The sequence below is a fragment of the Coregonus clupeaformis genome, chromosome 19, assembly GCF_020615455.1.
Source record: "Coregonus clupeaformis isolate EN_2021a chromosome 19, ASM2061545v1, whole genome shotgun sequence".
Lineage (NCBI taxonomy): Eukaryota > Metazoa > Chordata > Actinopteri > Salmoniformes > Salmonidae > Coregonus > Coregonus clupeaformis.
Genome location: NC_059210.1, coordinates 5,573,792 through 5,592,847, shown reverse-complemented (window position 1 = coordinate 5,592,847; position 19,056 = coordinate 5,573,792). Strand labels below are relative to the sequence as shown.

Below are 19,056 nucleotides of genomic sequence, written 5' to 3'. Positions count from 1 at the left end.
AGTGAGCACTTCCTCTTTTGTAACTGTGGTTTTGTTACACACAGTTCAGAGCGCATTCTGAGGAGAGGCCTTGTATATGACGCTTAGTGGTCAAGACTTGTAGTTTAGAGCATTAGGATAGAGTGCAAGACCAGTAAAAGCGAGGTCACTTCACCTTCTAGAAGTGAAAGCATTTTCTTGGCAACCACACAGGAGGCCCAAACGAACATGACACCTAGCAACCCTACTGTATGGCTCACTGACAACCCTCTCACACATTCCCTTTGGAAGCTGGCCGTATCAATTGGTTGTTGTCTGTCCTCCAGCACTCCACAATCATCGGCAGAGAGAGACAGAGACAACACACTGCATGTGCTCCGTCTCTAAGTCAGAGGAGCAGAGAAAAACACAGACGCCATCACCCAGAGAGTAAAGGGGGATTTGGGAAAGGGGCGGTAGCCATGGTAACCAAGAAAATAGACAAGAAAATAAAGACAGGGTCCTAAAATAAACCCCATAATTCCTTTGGCTAAACCGAAACCAGAAGGCTTGTGATGTGAGTTCTAATCTACGACCCACTTCTGATTCACTTTGAAGGCAAACTAAGAAAGCTAACGTACATGTATGAAGTGTATAATTAAAACAACAACACCCGCTGTCTGAGTTTAAACATTTATTTTGGGATAAACAGACATCGAGGCAGATACATACAAGCAGTGAGACAAGTTGTTCATCCCTCTCAATAATTTACCCTCGGTCTAAAATGCATGAGTGGACTCCTGTAGGCTACATGCAGCTCTCTGGTCTCTCGCTCTCTGCTACATCGTGGTGGAGAGCCTCGCTAGCTGTCCTCCGGGCGCTCTACTGGGAATCGTCTGAAGGGCAGGTTAATTCCACAATGCTTTGTGGCTCTCTCGGGTACAGTAAGAAGAGAATAACATGGCACTTAAGGCGAAAGGCAACAGGGTCAGCATCGGCTAAGGAATATGGCTTGAACCTGTCCACATAAACAATCAGAGAATACTAAAAGTACTGTTAAAATTCATTCATATTTTGAAATGGCTAGATACAATAGAACAATAGATGTATCAATAATAATAATAATAATAATAATATGGGAATAATATACAAAGCTTTCTGAGATATGATATACAGCAAGTCCTTGCACATGCAAGCAGTGGATCATAAATATCTTCTTATAAAGCAGCAGTGGCTTTTTTGCATAAAATACACACCCATGTTTTCCAGTTGCATTAATCATTCTCCAGTGTTGACTGAGTACTAAAAGATGAAACATAAGTGTGCTGGGGTAGGGGTTACGGTTAGCATAAAGGAGGATTTAAATACTGACATTGGGGAGATTAAATACAAACATTCTGAATCTCTTTACGCCATCCCACTGATACGAGGGGGGACTTTGGTTTAGTCCCAGTGGGTTCCTCAGGGGTTCAAACATCAGCCAGTGTGAAGGTAGCACAAACACAGTGCCTTCATTCTCCTCACACTATACTGTGACAGTGTGTGGCAGGCAGACATCACTCTGAGTTCTTATAGTTGGTGAACAGGTTGTACAACACCCTCAAGGTGGACTTCAGGTTCAGGTTCACAACGTCTAGAACCAAACAAGACACACAAAATAAGTAAAAAGTTATTAAAAACAAATAAACAAATTGCTTTCTGGGAGGAAAGATCACAAACACACAAAAGATAGTCAAGGAAGCTCATGCTGCTTGACCGATTCTGGGTGATATTGGTATGCAAAATGAAAAATTCATCCTGTGAGACTTTATATTCAGAATGATAAGAGCTGGCGAGGTTAGCTTGGGTGTGTGGGTCACAGGCTGGCTTAGACATACACCAATGTTCAAGTATCTAAAGTGAGGCAAGATCTACACCTATTGGACATCTAAGGCATTACAGCTACTCAAGTGTCATAACCTTTCCGATGCATAGTCTACCTAAATCAAGCTTCTCTTTCCAACTGAATTTCCACTGCCTGCATTCCCCACCATGTGTTACTGGCTTTCTACTATACCTTCTGGCCTGGCTTTGGGTTTCTTCAGGCCTCCGTCCTGCATCAGTTCAAAGGCAAACGCCACGTTGTGGACCTGAGGGGAACCAGGGGAGAGGATCAACCGGAGGAACCTGCTAACAGTCGACCAAAGAATCACCCCTTCTACAAGTCCACCACTTACAGAGAAACACCACTTCTAAAAGTCCGACCTACCTTCTGCTCAAAGTTCTCTGGTGTGAGGAAGAAGTTATAGAGGGGGACAAAGTAGTTCTCCAGCAGTCCCATCAGCAGCACCAGGTACACACCATCAGCAAACTGGACACAATAATATAAAAACAACATGACGAAATTGAGGAAAGTTCACTGTATCTTATTCCCAGTAGTTACAGTATGTTATATTGATTGAGCTGTTGTGTAGTTAAATACAGCATCATCAGATGTCTAACCTGTGACTCCAACTCTGTGACCTCCAGGTTCAGCTTGTTCAAGTGTTTGTTCACAAAGGTGATGAGGGACTGATGGAGAGAAGTATAAAAAAGCAAAGTGTAAAGTATGAAGGAACCAAACACAATGCCTTCTGCAAGTTTAAATCTCTCTTCAAATATTCTACCTTCTTCACAACATTGAGCTTGTCCGGTGCGTGATCCAGGAGTGTGTCAAATGCATCCCTTTCTGAGATACAGGAAAAAAATTGAGATAATAAAACTCCACATTAATCAAATTTTACAACCGATCTCAATGTTCAACCAACATCTACTCACCAAATCTACCCATCATCATCCTAGAAAAAAGAAAAACAGGTTGTTATACCAACACACTGTAAGGATTTCCACAGAAACTGAAAATATATATATCAAGCGATATAACAGTAGTACAGACTCTGTCGTGCTCGTCAGCTCCTTAGTCACATGAGACGTCTGCAGTATGCCCTCCCTTTTCTAAAACAAACAAAACCACCAATACAGGTCAATGCGTCATCATCATGAGGTGTAATAGATAATAGATGTCAAATGTGTGCTGTGTCTCCTTACTTTGACCACCACCACCTGTACAGAGACGTGCTCCGGCAGTCTGATGGGGGCCAGGTAGTGCATGGCCAGAGCCACCAGCAGGTACACTATGGCCACCAGGTTCTTAGCATGGATAGCTGTGGACGGTGGAGAAGACCAAGAGAGGGTGTTGTGAGCCGTGACATCAAGTTGAATTACTATGGCTAGAATGACTTTACCATGGTTGAATAGTGTGCCATATGCACTTCAGTACTACTATAAGTCAGGTGAATTACAGTTCAGTACTACTGTAAATCAAGTGAAATACAGTTCGGTACTACTGTAAATCAGTGAAATACAGTTCAGTACTACTGTAAATCAGTGAAATACAGTTCAGTACTACTGTAAATCAGGTGAAATACACTTCAGTACTACTGTAAATCAGATTAAATACAGTGCCTATGGTAATATTCAACGAGAGGATAATGTATCTCTTTAAAGACTTAGGATGCCATAACAGAACGGATCTGTAGTAGCAATTGTGTAAAATTATGTGTCTGATGGTCTGTGAACCCTTACGTTAGTCCTATGTGGCAAACTGGATATTGAATTACTGTATTTTCATGCCTTAGTGGACAACTCACATTCGACGCTCCACTCGATGGACCAGCCGTGAGGCCTGAGCAGCTCGTTGACGGCCTCCAGTACTGTCTGGAGCTTCTGTTTCTGTCCTATCTCTGACTGGGTCACCTCAGCCACATTCAGCTTACGCCCAGACAGCTTCTCTGTCACCGGGAGAGAGGAGTTACACAGTTATGCAGATCTGTACACTACACCATTTATCCAAATACTGTGTACTGCGAAGTTACCTTTTCAACTCTAGAATTTTATACACAAACAATCAAAAACAAGTTCAGCCACAGACATTACACAGAGTCCAAACTAATTATTCCTTACCAAATAACTTCTGAAGCACCTGTCCATCATAGCAATCCTCCTCCAAGTCTTTGACGATGATCCTGTCCTCTTCCAGCTCATTGTTGATCCAGTCTATCAATACCTAGAAACAAGAACATACAGTTGAAGTTTCAGGTTTAGATCTGTTATCAGTGTGTGATCTACAATTTGCAGAATCCAGAAAGAAATACTAAGCTATGCATAAGACACCTACCCTCTGAAGATCTTTGAATTTTGGATTCTCTCTTGAGGTCGGATCCAGCATGTTCCTCTCAGCATTCTCTTCTAAGAAAGACATGATGGGAGAAAGCCACTCAGCTGTGAAGCCAGAGGGATCCAACTAATAGATGGTGGAAGTTCACACATATTCTTACACATTCGATGACTACAACATGCCCCCTCCACACCCACACACACACACAGTCCTCTTCTCCTGCAGATTGCACACTCATCTTGGATCATAGAGTGAATCAGACTGGTGATGAGTGGAACTAAGACACATGGTGTTGTCCTTACTCCACCCTTGCACATTGCTCTTTCATTTCCTCTTCCACCAAAGGTCTCTCACGGTCACAATTAGTTCCCAGAGTCCCCAGAAGTCACCCCCAATCAGCTTCAGTAAGGTCCCCAGACATAACTTCATAACCCTCAGGCATCAATGAGTACAATTGTCACAATTGGCCAAAAGTGTTATCAACAGTCCACCAAAGGCATCAGCAGTCAGTGACCAATAAAGATGCACTGACAAGACTGAAGTGGATTGACAACAAATGGCACAACAGTTTTGGATACATAAGATTCTATAGATGAAAGAGGCTGTGGTTTTTCCCGGAGGCCTACAGAGCCATACACTCTTAGAGAAAAAGGTACTATCTAGAACCAAAAAGGGTTATTTGGCTGTCCCCATAGGAGAACCCTTTGTAGAACCCCTTTTGGTCCCAGGTAGAACCCTTTTGGTTCCAAGTAGAATCCTTTCCCCAGAGGGTTCTACATGGAACCCAAAAGAGTTCTACCTGGAACCAAAAAGGGTTCTACCTGGAACCAAAAAGGGTTCTCCTATGGGAGTGTACTGTATGTATTGAGGTTAGCATTAGGAGTTTGAGTTGGTGTTACCGAGCAACACAGAAACATGTTGTATGTATGAAGGTTAGTTTTAGGGTAAGGGTTTGAGTTTTAGGAGTTGTTGTTACCCAGCATGGTGTCCTCAGGGTGGATTTCAGTCCCAGAGGGCAGCATGGGAGTGTTGATGGCGTTCTTCCCCTCCTCATGAAGGTCACTCACTGGGGACAGGGACAACAGAGAGGACACACCATTAGATAAACACCTTTAGTCAGTAGCATTAACCTCAGAGTGACCCCCACCACACACATACACACAGTTTCAGTTTCAAGTTTTATTAGTCGTATGTACGGGATACGCATGGTATACATCGTCCAATGAAATGCTTACTTGCAGGTTCCTACACAACAATGCAACAACAATAAGAAATAAGAAAAGATAAGAATAAGAACATTAAGTAAATGGCTCTGTAGAATAGAATAAACAAGAACATACAGTTAAAGTTTCAGGTGTAGATCTGTTATCAGTGTGTTCTACAAGTGACAGTATCTAGAAAGAAATACTAGGCTATGGATAAGAGCCTAGCACACACACGCAAGTGAAGATATTCATATTTTCCATTCTATTAAAGCTCAGTAAGAGGGCACACACACAGCACACCCCCACAGCTGTCTAAGGGTGGCAGCGGTGGGCTCCTGTGTGTGTGTGTGTGTGAGTGTGAGTGTGAGTGTGAGTGTGAGTGTGAGTGTGAGTGTGAGTGTGTGTGTGTGTGTGTGTGTGTGTGTGTGTGTGTGTGTGTGTGTGTGTGTGTGTGTGTGTGTGTGTGTGTGTGTGTGTGTGTGTGTGTGTGTGTGTCTGTGTGTCTACCCAACTGTCTGGTGTGAGGGGGGGCTTAACACACTGCCTGGAGCCCAAGACTGTGACACCACACTTTCTCCATGGGCAGTTCTATACTAATACTAATCCAGAAATCTAATGAATCTATTAGTGAATTGATGATAACAAGCACTGAATGGGATACATCAACATTACTTAATTGATCACTGAGGATGTAAATAGTCTCTTGTGACTGTTAAGCACATGTAATACTTGATCCTGGGTTCCGAGATTAGGCTGTAAACAAACCACAAGATGAAGCCAAACCACTCTGTTGCTGAGCTGAGCTTCGATTCACCTTCACTGACAACACAGGCTGACGTTACCTCTGGGATTTGGCTCTACATTTATGCCTCTAACCCTAATGGCTACATTCCTTTCATCTTCCTCTGTGGCAGAAAGCAGCAGACAGCACATTTAAGGTATGCAGAAAAGGGATGTTGTTGATGTTGGAGAGAGGAGTAGTCCTCTGTAGTTTCTAAAGATGTCCTATCTGATTTGCCCTGCTGTAGAGCTCAACCACAAGCCAGCGGGCTACAGTATGCCTGCCTGCATCACACACCAGATCAGCATTTCCTTCATAATTACAGTCCTGCATTTCATCATAATTGTGCTACTTCCTCCCTCTGTGACTCTGTACAGTACATCTGTGATACAATTGAATGAGCGAAAATTACTGTTAAGGATTTGACCAAAGCCCTCACAAACTATAATATAGCCAAATAATACTGGCATAGAGATGTAATGTGTCAATAGATCACAACCGAAGCAAAATCTGGATTACTCCCCAGTTACTTGTAAACTGAAGAAAAAATATCCAGCATACATTTCTCATATCAAAACACAAACATGAACGGGTCCCTAAACAGCAACATACCAGCAGCACTCACAAAATGTACAGGGCATGCTTCCACATTCATAAATCAGAGTTCCTCAAAGCCCGCCATAAGCAGCCCTCCCAGCCAATCCCACCATGTCAAACAGAACTACCTTGTTTCTTCCTCTTGGTCCCACATAGTAGGCCTGCCATGTCTCCAGAAATTAGCCCTAGAATCCCAGAGGTGCCCAGAGAGTAGCAACGAAGTGAAGGTATAGTGGTAGAGAGAGTGTGTGTGTGAGAGTGTGTGAGGTCCTGCCGGTGGGACTAGGCAGTGGACGCGGCGTCATCACGTGTTTATTTCTGTCACAACCCCCCCACCCTGCGGTCCAGTTACAGGAGCAGAGGAGAGGTGGGTGTATGTGTGTGTGGATGGGTTGGTTCTTCTATCCTTGTGGGGACCTAAAATCCCCAAAAGACCCCACAAGGATAGCAAAACAAGGAAAACTCTCCCTTGTGGGGACATTTCCCACATCCCCATGAAGACAAAGGCTATTTTAAGCTTAGGGGTTAGGTTTAGGGTTACAACTAGGGTTAGGGTTAGAATTAGGGTTAGGGTAAGGGTAAGGGGTTAAGGGTTAAGGGTTAGGAGTTAGGTTTAGGGTTTGAGTTTGGGTTAGGGTTACGGGTTAAGTTTAGGGTTTGGTTTAAGGTTAGGGAAAATAGGATTTTGAATGGAAATCAATTTTAGGTCCCCACAAGGTTGAATAACAAAAAATGTGTGCGCGTGTGTGTGTGTGTGTGTGTGTGTGTGTGTGTGTGTGTGTGTGTGTGTGTGGACGGAGGAGGTCTCCAGGACAGGAAGGGAACTGCAACCACAGTAGCAGAGCACTACCTAACTAACCCCTGGGACGCTACGGAGACAACAGAGAGCATGGATACTAATCAAATCAAATCAAATTGTCTTAGAGAGCACCCTGCTGACAGGGTATTAGAGGAGAGAGACAGACAGAAAAAGAGAGAAAGAGAGAGTTCTGTTTTTCTGTCTGTCAGTGTCCTCCTTCGGAGCTCCTATTCACACTCTGGGATGTCTCTTCTCTCCCTGAGCTCTACTCGATTGCTGCAGACAGAGCTGTCGGCCCCTATAGAGAAAGATTTGTATTCAAGTCAAATCAAATCAAAATGTATTTGCCACATGCGCCGAATACAACAGGTGTAGACATTACAGTGAAATGCTTACTTGCAAGCCCTTAACCAATAATGCAGTTTTTTAAAGAAAAAAGTAAAATAAAAAAAGTGTTAAGTAAAAAAAAAAAAAGCAAATAACTAAACAGCAGCAGTAAAATAAAATATAGGCTATATACAGTGGGGTACCGGTACAGAGTCAATGTGCGGGGGCACCGGCTAGTTGAGTGAATTGAGGTAATATGTACATGTGGGTAGAGTTAAAGTGACTATGCATAAATAATAAACAGAGTAGCAGCAGTGTAAAAGAGGGGGATGGAGTAGGGTGGGGGGGCAGTGCAAATAGTCCGGGTAGCCATGATTATCTGTTCAGGAGTCTTATGGCTTGGGGGTAGAAGCTGTTGAGAAGCCTTTTGGACCTAGACCTGGCGCTCCGGTACCGCTTGCCATGTGGTAGCAGAGAGAACAGTCTATGACTAGGGTGGCTGGAGTCTTTGACCATTTTTAGGGCCTTCCTCTGACACCGCCTGGTATAGAGGTCCTGGATGGCAGGAAGCTTGGCCCCAGTGATGTACTGGGCCGTACGCACTACCCTCTGTAGTGCTTTGCGGTCGGAGGCCGAGCAGTTGCCATACCAGGTGGTGATGCAACCAGTCAGGATGCTCTCGATGGTGCAGCTGTATAACTTTTTGAGGATCTGAGGACCCATGCCAAATCTTTTCAGTCTCCTGAGGGGGAATAGGCTTTGTCGTGCCCTCTTCACGACTGTCTTAGTGTGTTTGGACCATGATAGTTTGTTGGTGATGTGGACACCAAGGAACTTGAAGCTCTCAACCTGTTCCACTACAGCCTCGTCGATGAGCATGGGGGCGTGCTCAGTCCTCTTTTTTTTCCTGTAGTCCACAATCATCTCCTTTGTCTTGATCACATTGAGGGAGAGGTTGTTATCCTGGCACCACATGGCCAGGTCTCTGACCTCAGCCTATAGGGAGGTCTCATCATTGTCGGTGATCAGGCCTACCAATGTCGTGTCGTCGGCAAACTTAATGATGGTGTTGGAGTCGTGCCTGGCCATGCAGTCATGGGTGAACAGGGAGTACAGGATGGGACTGAGCACGCACCCCTGAGGGGCCCCCATGTTGAGGATCAGCGTGGCAGATGTGTTGTTACCTACCCTCACCACCTGGGGGGCAGCCCGTCAGGAAGTCCAGGATCCAGTTGCAGAGGGAGGTGTTTAGTCCCAGGATCCTTAGCTTAGTGATGAGCTTTGAGGGCACTATGGTGTTGGAACGCTGAGCTGTAGTCAATGAATAGCATTCTCACGTAGGTGTTCCTCTTGTCCAGGTGGGAAAGGGCAGTGTGGAGTGCAATAGAGATTGCATCATCTGTGGATCTGTTGGGGCGGTATGCAAATTGGAGTGGGTCAAGGGTTTCTGGGATATTGGTGTTGATGTGAGCCATGACCAGCCTTTCAAAGCACTTCATGGCTACAGACGTGAGTGCTACGGGTCGGTAGTCATTTAGGCAGGTTATCTTAGTATCTTAGTGTACTACTACACTACACTACTGCACTGACAGGTACCATGTTGTGTTTGTGTACCCAAACTAGCAACAGCAGTATTGCGTAGGAAGGTGCATGGTAACACAATATGATTGAACTATCATACCGCATAGGAGAACAGTCTAATGCTGAATAAACTCAGACAGCAATGTGATGTTCCTGTTTTTTGTTTATATGATAATCAGAGATAAGCTACATATGGAAAAAACAAACTGGCTATCTAGGTTAGCGATGTTCTTTAGTGTACAACTTCATCCTTATACTATAAGCATTGCATTCAGATCTTAAAGGTCCAATTCAGCCGTTTTTATCTCAATATCAAATAATTTCCTGGTAACAATTAGGTACCTTACTGTGAAAGTTTTCAATTAAAATGGTCAAAAATAAACTAAAATAGATTCTTAGCAAAAAGCAATTTCTCAAGCAAGGATTTTGCTAGGACTGCCTAGGAGGAAAACTAGCTGTTATTGGTAGAGAGGTTTTGAACTCTCTTTCTTATTGGTCTATTAAATAATTTACCAACTGGTGATTTTACCAGGCAGGCCAAAACTCCATCCCACCACAACAGGCTGAAATTTCAGGCGGTCTATTCATACACTAAAAGGGCATTATCATAATTTTCAGAATTTCACAGTATTATGCCAACCTCATAGTGTATAAATATACACTATATATACAAAAGTATGTGGACAGCCCTTCAAATTAGTGGATTCGGCTATTTCAGCCACACCCATTGATGACAGCTGTATAAAATCGAGCACACAGCCATGCAATCTCAATAGACAAACATTGGCAGTAGAATGGCCTTACCGAAGAGCTCAGTGACTTTCAATGTGGCACCGTCGTAGGATGCCACCTTTCCAACAAGTCAGTTCGTAAAATTTCTGCCTTGCTAGAGCTGCCCCGGTCAACTGTATGTGCCTTACTGTGAAGTGGAAATGTCTAGGAGAAACAACGGCTCAGCCGCGAAGTGGTAGGCCACACAAGCACACAGAACGGTACCGCAGAGTGCTGAAGCGCGTAGCGTGTACAAATCATCTGTCCTCGGTTGCAACACTCACTACCGAGTTCCAAACTGCCTCTGGAAGCCACGTCAGCACAATAACTGTTCATCGGGAGCTTCAAGAAATGGGTTTCTATGGCCGAGCAGCCGCACACAAGCCTAAGATCACCATGCATAATGCCAAGTGTCGGCTGGAGTAGTGTAAAGCTCGCTGCCATTGGACTCTGGAGCAGTGGAAACGCGTTCTCTGGAGTGATGAATCACACTTCACCATCTGGAAGTCCGGCGGACGAATCTGGGTTTGGCGGATGCCAGGATAACGCTACCTGCCCCAATGCATAGTGCCAACTGTAAAGTTTGGTGGAAGAGGAATAATGGTCTGGGGCGGTTTTTCATGGTTCGGGCTAGGCCCCTTAGTTCCAGTGAAGGGAAATCTTAACGCTACAGCATACAATGACATTCTAGACGATTATGTGCTTCCGACTTTGTGGCAACAGTTTGGGGAAGGCCCTTTCCTGTTTCAGCATGACAATGCTCCTGTGCACAAAGCGAGGTCCATACAGAAATGGTTTGTCGAGATCGGTGTGGAAGAACTTGACTGGCCCTTGTGGCTGAATGGAAGCAAGTTCCCGCAACAATGTTCCAACATCTAGTGGAAAGCCTTCCCAGAAGAGTGGAGGCTGTTATAGCAGCAAAGGGGAGACCAACTCCATATTAATGCCCATGATTTTGGAATGAGATGTTCGACAAGCAGGTGTCCACATACTTTTGGTCATGTAGTGTATATAAAACACAGGAAAATCACATTTTTGACTGCACTGGGCCTTTAATCTGTTTTGTTGCGTTGAACAATTAATCATGCGCTAAATGTATTCCTCTTAATATAATTACACTAATTCAGTTCTACCCCCGGCATTGCAGTGAAATAAATCTCCAGCCAGCTTCTTTGCAGGCATTATATGAAACCCCTCGCATGGTTAAGCCCATTAGCTGAGTAGAGTAGGCAGAAGACTGCAGTCAATAGACAAAAACAACAACATCCCAGCAGCAATTTAGCTGCAGGCTGGAGCTAAAGTGTGTCAAATTCATGGTGTAAATATAATGTACACATTCTTTGAATATGAAAAGCTTATATCTCTCTAGATATTCAATGTAAAACAAGGTTTCCGTGCCCCCTGGGGGGACTTGATTTTCTGTGACCCGGGGAAAGTTATTCATGTCTCAGTGAGACAGGCAAGGCCTTAAATTTAGCCCAGGTTATTTATGCCAGGCAAGCAGCATAGGCATGAGTGACTAAACGGACATAGAATCCTCACACACACCCACTGTCCAGAGCTGAGATGATCATGTCACAACCCTGGCCTGGGCTATTCAGGGCTTTCAATTATACCATTTCATTAGCTATGATGACAGTCATGCTGACTACACTACTGGTAATCCTTCACTGACTTACAACACTTATGAGAATCATGGTGGCATCAGGCTTCAGAAATAACATTACATAAAGGAAAATTGAATTTCAATGGAGAAACCCCATTGCAATAAAATATTTCTCTATATGTAATTGTAAAGAGACAATTACTATATATATATATATATATATATATATATATATATATATATATATATATACAGTGCCTTCAGAAACTTTTCATACCCCTTGACTTATTCCACATTTTGTTGTGTTACAGCCTGAATTTAAAATGGATTAAAAAAAAGTAAAAAAGTAAAATAAAAAAGACTCTCAACGTCAACAGTGAAGAGGCGACTCCGGGATGCTGACCTAGGCAGAGTTGCAGGAAATATCACATTTACATAGGTATTCAGACCCTTTACTCAATACTTTGTTGAAGCACCATTGGCAGCGATTACAGCCTTGAGTCATCTTGGGTATGACGCTACAAGCTTGGCACACCTGTATCTGTGTGCTTAGGGTCGTTGTCCTGTTGGGAGGTGAACCTTCGCCTTAGTCTGAGGTCCTGAGCACTCTGGAGCAGGTTTTCTTCAAGGATTTCTCTGTACTTTGCTCCGTTCATCTTTCCCTCGATCCTGACTAGTCTTCCAGTCCCTGTCGCTGAAAAACATCCGACAGCATGATGCTGCCACCACCACGCTTCACCGTAAGGATGGTGCCAGGTTTCCTCCAGACGTGACGCTTGGAAATCAGGCCAAAGAGTTCAATCTTGGTTTCATCAGACCAGAGAATCTTGTTTCCTTGAGTCCTTTAGGTGCCATTTGGCAAACTCGAAGCAGGCTGTCATGTGCCTTTTACTGAGGAGTGGATTCCATCTGGCCACTCTACCATAATAGTCTGATTGGTGGAGTGCTGCAGAGATGGTTGTCCTTTTGGAAGTTTCTCCTATCTCCACAGAAGAACTCAGGAGCTCTGTCAGAGTGACCATTGGGTTCTTGGTCACCTTCCTGACCGAGGCCCTTCTCCCCCGATTGCTCAGTTTGGTCGGGCGGACAGCTCTAGGAAGAGTCTTGGTAGTTCCAAACTTCTTCCATTTAAGAATGATGGCGGCCACTGTGTTCTTGGGGACCTTCAATGCTGCAGACATTTTTTGGTACCCTTCCCCAGATCTGTGCCTCGACACAATCCTTTCTTTGAGCTCTACGGACAATTCCTTCGACCTCATGGCTTGGTTTTTGCTCTGACGTGCTGTCAACTATTGGAGCTTATTGTGCCTTTCCAAATCATGTCGAGATCAATTGAATTCATCACAAGTTGTAGAAGCATCTCAAGGAGGATCAATGGAAACAGGATGCACCTGAGCTCAATTTGGAGTCTCATAGCAAAGGGTCTGAATACTTATGTAAATAAGGTATTTCTGTTTTCTATTTTTAATAAATGTGCAAACATTTCTAAAAACCTGTTTTCGCTTTGTCATTATGGGGTATTGTGTGTAAATTGATGAGGGAAAAAATTATGTAATCAATTTTAGAATAAGGCTGTAACGTAACTAAATGTGGAAAAAGTCAATGGGTCTGAATACTTTCCGAATATATATATATATACAGTACCAGTCAAAAGTCTGGACACACCTACTCATTCAAGGATTTTTCTGTATTTTTACATTGTAGAATAATAGTGAAGACATCAAAATAACACATATGGAATCATGTAGTAACCAAAAAAAAGTGTTCAACAAATCAAAATATATTTTAGATTTGAGATTCTTCAAAGTAGACACCCTTTGCCTTGATGACAGCTTTGCACACTCTTGGCATTCTCTCAACCAGCTTCATGAGGAATGCTTTTCCAACAGTCTTGAAGGAGTTCCCACATATGCTGAGCACATGTTGGCTGCTTTTCCTTCACTCTGCGGTCCAACTTATCCCAAACCATCTCAATTTGGTTGAGGTCGGGTGATTGTGGAGGCCAGGTCATCTGATTTAGCACTCCATCACTCTCCTTCTTGGTCAAATAGCCCTTACAGAGCCTGGAGGTGTGTTTTGGGTCATTGTCCTGTTGAAAACCAAATGATAGTCCCACTAAGCGCAAACCAGATGGGATGGCATATTGCTGCAGATTGCTGTGGTAGCCATGCTGGTTAAGCGTGCCTTGAATTCTAAATAAATCACAGACAGTGTCACCAGCAAAGCACCCCCACACCATCACACCTCCTACTCCATGCTTCACGGTGGGAACCACACAGAGATCATCCGTTCACCTACTCTGCGTCTCACAAAGACACAGCGGTTGGAACCAAAAATCTCAAATTTGGACTCATCAGACCAAAGGACAGATTTCCACCGGTCTAATGTCCATTGCTCGTGTTTCTTGGCCCAAGAAAGTCTCTTCTTATTATTGGTGTCCTTTAGTAGTGGTTTCTTTGCAGCAATTCGACCATGAAGGCCTGATTCACGCAGTCTCCTCTGAACAGTTGATGTTGAGATGTGTCTGTTACTTTATCTCTGTGAAGCATTTATTTGGGCTGCAATCTGATGTGCAGTTAACGCTAATGAACTTATCTTCTGCAGCAGAGGTAACTCTGGGTCTTCCTTTCCTGTGGCGGTCCTCATGAGAGCCAGTTTCATCATAGCGCTTGATGGGTTCAACGACTGCACTTGAAGAAACTTTTAAAGTTCTTGAAATTATCCGGATTGACTGACCTTCATTTCTTAAAGTAATGATGGACTGTCATTTCTCTTTGCTTATTTGAGCTGTTCTTGCCATAATATGGACTTGGTCTATTACCAAATAGGGCTACCTTGTCACAACACAACTGATTGACTCAAATGCATTAAGAAGGAAAGAAATTCCACAAATTAACTTTTAACAAGGCACACCTGTTAACTGAAATGCATTCCAGGTGACTACCTCATGAAGCTGGTTGAGAGAATGCCAAGAGTGTGCAAAGTTGTCATCAAGGCAAAGGGTGGCTACTTTGAAGAATCTCAAATATAAAATAAACTTTTATTTGTTGAACACTTTTTTGGTTACTACATGATTCCATGTGTTATTTCATAGTTTTCATTCTACAATGTAGAAAATAGTAAAAAAAGAAAGAAAGAAAAACCCTGGAATTAGTTGTTGTGTCCAAACTTTTGACTGGTACTGTTTGTCATTCAAGTTTTGTAATTAGTTATTGGTTCAACTAATGTACACATTCTCCTCTGACTCTATTATACAAAGACATTAATTTCTTATTTACATTTGCAGGGGAAATGCAGTCGGTCACCTAACTAACTTCTCAAACTACGCTGAACAAATGGGCTTTTGAAATGTCCTCAGCTCATTTTCACAGGGGAAGTATTTCACTATACAGTGAGGGAAAAAAGTATTTGATCCCCTGCTGATTTTGTACATTTGCCCACTGACAAAGAAATGATCAGTCTATAATTTTAATGGTAGGTTTATTTGAACAGTGAGAGACAATAACAACAACAAAATCCAGAGAAACGCATGTCAAAAATGTTATAAATTGATTTGCATTTTAATGAGGGAAATAAGTATTTGACCCCCTCTCAATCAGAAAGATTTCTGGCTCCCAGGTGTCTTTTATACAGGTAACGAGCTGAGATTAAGAGCACACTCTTAAAGGGAGTGCTCCTAATCTCAGTTTGTTACCTGTATAAAAGACACCTGTCCACAGAAGCAATCAATCAATCAGATTCCAAACTCTCCACCATGGCCAAGACCAAAGAGCTCTCCAAGGATGTCAGGGACAAGATTGTAGACCTAAACAAGGCTGGAATGGGCTACAAGACCATCGCCAAGCAGCTTGGTGAGAAGGTGACAACAGTGTGTGTGATTATTCGCAAATGGAAGAAACACAAAAGTACTGTCAATCTCCCTCGGTCTGGGGCTCCATGCAAGATCTCACCTCGTGGAGTTGCAATGATCATGAGAACGGTGAGCAATCAGCCCAGAATTACACGGGAGGATCTTGTCAATGATCTCAAGGCAGCTGGGACCATAGTCACCAAGAAAACAATTGGTAATACACTACGCCGTGAAGGACTGAAATCCTGCAGCGCACGCAAGGTCCCCCTGCTCAAGAAAGCACATATACGGGCCCGTCTGAAGTTTGCCAATGAACATCTGAATGATTCAGAGGAGAACTGGGTGAAAGTGTTGTGGTCAGATGAGACCAAAATCGAGCTCTTTGGCATCAACTCAACTCGCCGTGTTTGGAGGAGGAGGAATGCTGCCTATGACCCCAAGAACACCATCCCCACCGTCAAACATGGAGGTGGAAACATTATGCTTTGGGGGTGTTTTTCTGCTAAGGGGACAGGACAACTCCACCGCATCAAAGGGACAATGGACGGGGCCATGTACCATCAAATCTTGGGTGAGAACCTCCTTCCCTCAGCCAGGGCATTGAAAATGGGTCGTGGATGGGTATTCCAGCATGACAATGACCCAAAACACAAGGCCAAGGCAACAAAGGAGTGGCTCAAGAAGAAGCATATTAAGGTCCTGGAGTGGCCTAGCCAGTCTCCAGACCTTAATCCCATAGAAAATCTGTGGAGGGAGCTGAAGGTTTGAGTTGCCAAACGTCAGGCTCGAAACCTTAATGACTTGGAGAAGATCTGCAAAGAGGAGTGGGACAAAATCCCTCCTGAGATGTGTGCAAACCTGATGGCCAACTACAAGAAACGTCTGACCTCTGTGATTGCCAACAAGGGTTTTGCCACCAAATACTAAGTCATGTTTTGCAGAGGGGTCAAATACTTATTTCCCTCATTAAAATGCAAATCAATTTATAACATTTTTGACATGCGTCTTTCTGGATTTTTTTGTTGTTATTCTGTCTCTCACTGTTCAAATAAACCTACCATTAAAATTATAGACTGATCATGTCTTTGTCAGTGGGCAAACTTACAAAATCAGCATGGGATCAAATACTTTTTTCCCTCACTGTAGCTACTCTAGTAAAAAATTTCTAGATGATGTATTTACTAATAGACTAGAAGAAAAATATTATGTTGAAACTAAAATATGTGAGACAAAAAAATAAAACTTACTTGTGGGAGTACTTTCTGAGGTAGACATTGCTGTAACACTGAAATAATATTTCCCTCAGTCACACCCATTAAGACATAATGGAGACAGTAAGGATACACTCTTCATTATAATACATTTAAGGCCATGACTTGCACTTTTTACCGACTATTATCACTCTCAAGTCCAGTGCAGTGTTGAGTGACACTAGCCTTAAAAGAACACATCAGGGGGAGAGACACTTCCTTTCTGTTTATCCGCAGAAACAGTCACAAACATATGATATCTAGGTCCGGCCCCACAGCAGGAATCTGAGTTTCCAACACATAGCAGTAATACAGCTATTATAACAGACATTTATTTTCTTCTGAAGGCGTTATAATGTGTGTTTGGCCTTGATCACGAGCTGCTGTTCATAGTCTCAAACTGAGAGTTGCAACTTGCACACGTATTGAGCAAATCATAGAGTACTGAATGTGTGGTTTTCAATTAGATTTTTTTGTAGGCAACAAGCTCTCTCAGGTACCCCTTTGGGATACACAGAGATGAAAGGCAATTTCCCAAAGAGCAAAATTGAATATAAAAAGTGCATAAAGTAATTACCCAGTGAATTAGGCCTATAACACTCAGCAAACTCGTTTTGTCTGATTGTGATCTTTCTTAGTTAAAAAGACTACACCCAACCTGACCTGGCTACACCTTTCAATCATTCACTGAAAACATCTATTTTTTTTTTTTTTTTCTGCATTTATCACAAAGAGTGCTGTCTTGAGACTGGCTTCCATCCCCCTAGTCCAGGGCTATCATCACTTTCACCAGTCACCACAAAGGGGCACTCTTAAGCTGTGGTATAAGTAACAAACACGGAACATGTGCTTTACCTTGAGGAAATCTATTTCCCTTAATAGAGCACGTGCCCAGAACACATACAGAGGTACTGAGTGTTGATAACTGGAATTTACTGGGGTTCCACAGCAATTACAACCTAGCCTTCATTCTCCTGCGTTTAGAGTTCCTTATATGGAGAATGACAAACACATGGCCAGGCAGGGAGGGACACACACACACAGGGGCCAAATCGTGCAGCTGTCCATACTAGACAGAGAGTTGTGAAGTGGGCTTCAAAATAGCTTGGTAAATAAATGAAAAAGTGAAACTGCACAACTAGGGCAGACCAAAAGTTATTCAAAAGAGAAGAGGAAGTAAACATCATGGGAAAGTAATCCTCTTACTCCTTATCTTAATAACCTTGCATTCTTGTTATAGGTGATGACCATCTGATCTATTTATGTTTATTACATCATGAGGAATGCCACTTGCCAGTCTACTTTCTTTGTGGCTTTGTTTCTCCTTTTACTTGCTCACATTGAGTATTCACTTTGAAACTTTCCAGTGTTGAGAGAGTATTTAAATAGTTTTTTTTACACAAAGTTTAACAGTTAAAGACTTGCCATGGCATGTATGATTTATATGGAAGTCCAATGTTTTATAATAGTAGGCTACTTCTGATCATAGCCATTTCAATGGCTTGAAATAAATATGAGAAATAATTGACAAGGATGTGGCTCATGCAACCCTGTTGTGGTTCTTTATTCCTACTGAAAAGGTTTATGAAGTCATATCCTACATTTAGACCCTTGTCAATATAATGTATTGATGGGAAATGTGATTGCAGCACCATGGAGAGCAGGGAATAAAACATACACAAATAAGTGTAATTATAACACTGTATAACGTCACGCTTTAGGGAATTAAGCTTACAAATGTTACCTTCTTTGGACTTCTTCTTTCTAACCAGCGTTCCTCCTAATTTTCCAAGGAAAGACTCGTCCTTTTTCATCTTGGCCGACTGCGAAGTCGCTGATCTAGCAGGAGCTCCAGACATCTTTGAGCGACGGTAGCCTATCTGTTCGCTGCAGCTAAATTCTGTGAAACCTCAATCCCTGTGATTCATTGAACACCTGGAATAAAGTCCGCTGGCAGGAAAAAGACGTGGCGCTCCAAAAGAAGACAACACTTCGGGCCGGTAGCGGTAACAATAGGCAAAGAGGAGTGCTTGTTTGATTTCAATGGACCGGATGACTCAGTTAGCAGACAAGGCATAGCCTTTATTATAGGCTACCCGACAGCGCCGGTCAATGGCTGGATGTAAATTGTCCCAT

General features: G+C 43.0%; 1 protein-coding gene across 2 annotated transcripts; it reads right to left on the bottom strand.

Annotated features, from left to right (window-relative positions):
- Positions 1-639: 639 nt before the first annotated feature.
- On the bottom strand, positions 640-19,017 carry parvb (parvin, beta). Of its 2 annotated transcripts, none has more exons than XM_041837148.2 (13): positions 18,665-19,017; positions 5,130-5,219; positions 4,154-4,224; positions 3,940-4,042; positions 3,627-3,767; positions 3,025-3,140; positions 2,873-2,931; positions 2,755-2,774; positions 2,604-2,665; positions 2,440-2,508; positions 2,207-2,308; positions 2,015-2,087; positions 640-1,591 (listed from the first exon to the last, which is right to left on the bottom strand). In XM_041837148.2, exons 1-13 carry the CDS (start codon positions 18,777-18,779, stop codon positions 1,515-1,517), a joined length of 1,098 nt encoding a protein of 365 aa, XP_041693082.1. In that variant the 5' UTR covers positions 18,780-19,017; the 3' UTR covers positions 640-1,514. The 2 variants fall into 2 exon arrangements, with proteins under 2 accessions (XP_041693082.1, XP_041693083.1); XM_041837149.2 differs by lacking the exon at positions 18,665-19,017 and adding an exon at positions 6,865-7,013.
- Positions 19,018-19,056: the final 39 nt, after the last annotated feature.

What these genes read in the sequence shown, in the direction of transcription:
- parvb (XM_041837148.2), bottom strand. Translation starts at nt 18,779, where the DNA reads ATGTCTGGAGCTCCTGCTAGATCAGCGACTTCGCAGTCGGCCAAGATG. An exon ending in CATCGAGTGGAGCGTCGAAT is followed by an intron (nt 3,141 to 3,626) that starts GTGAGTTGTCCA and finishes CACCGTCCACAG; the next exon opens with CTATCCATGCTAAGAACCTG. An exon ending in CAGAGAACTTTGAGCAGAAG is followed by an intron (nt 2,088 to 2,206) that starts GTAGGTCGGACT and finishes GGTTCCCCTCAG; the next exon opens with GTCCACAACGTGGCGTTTGC.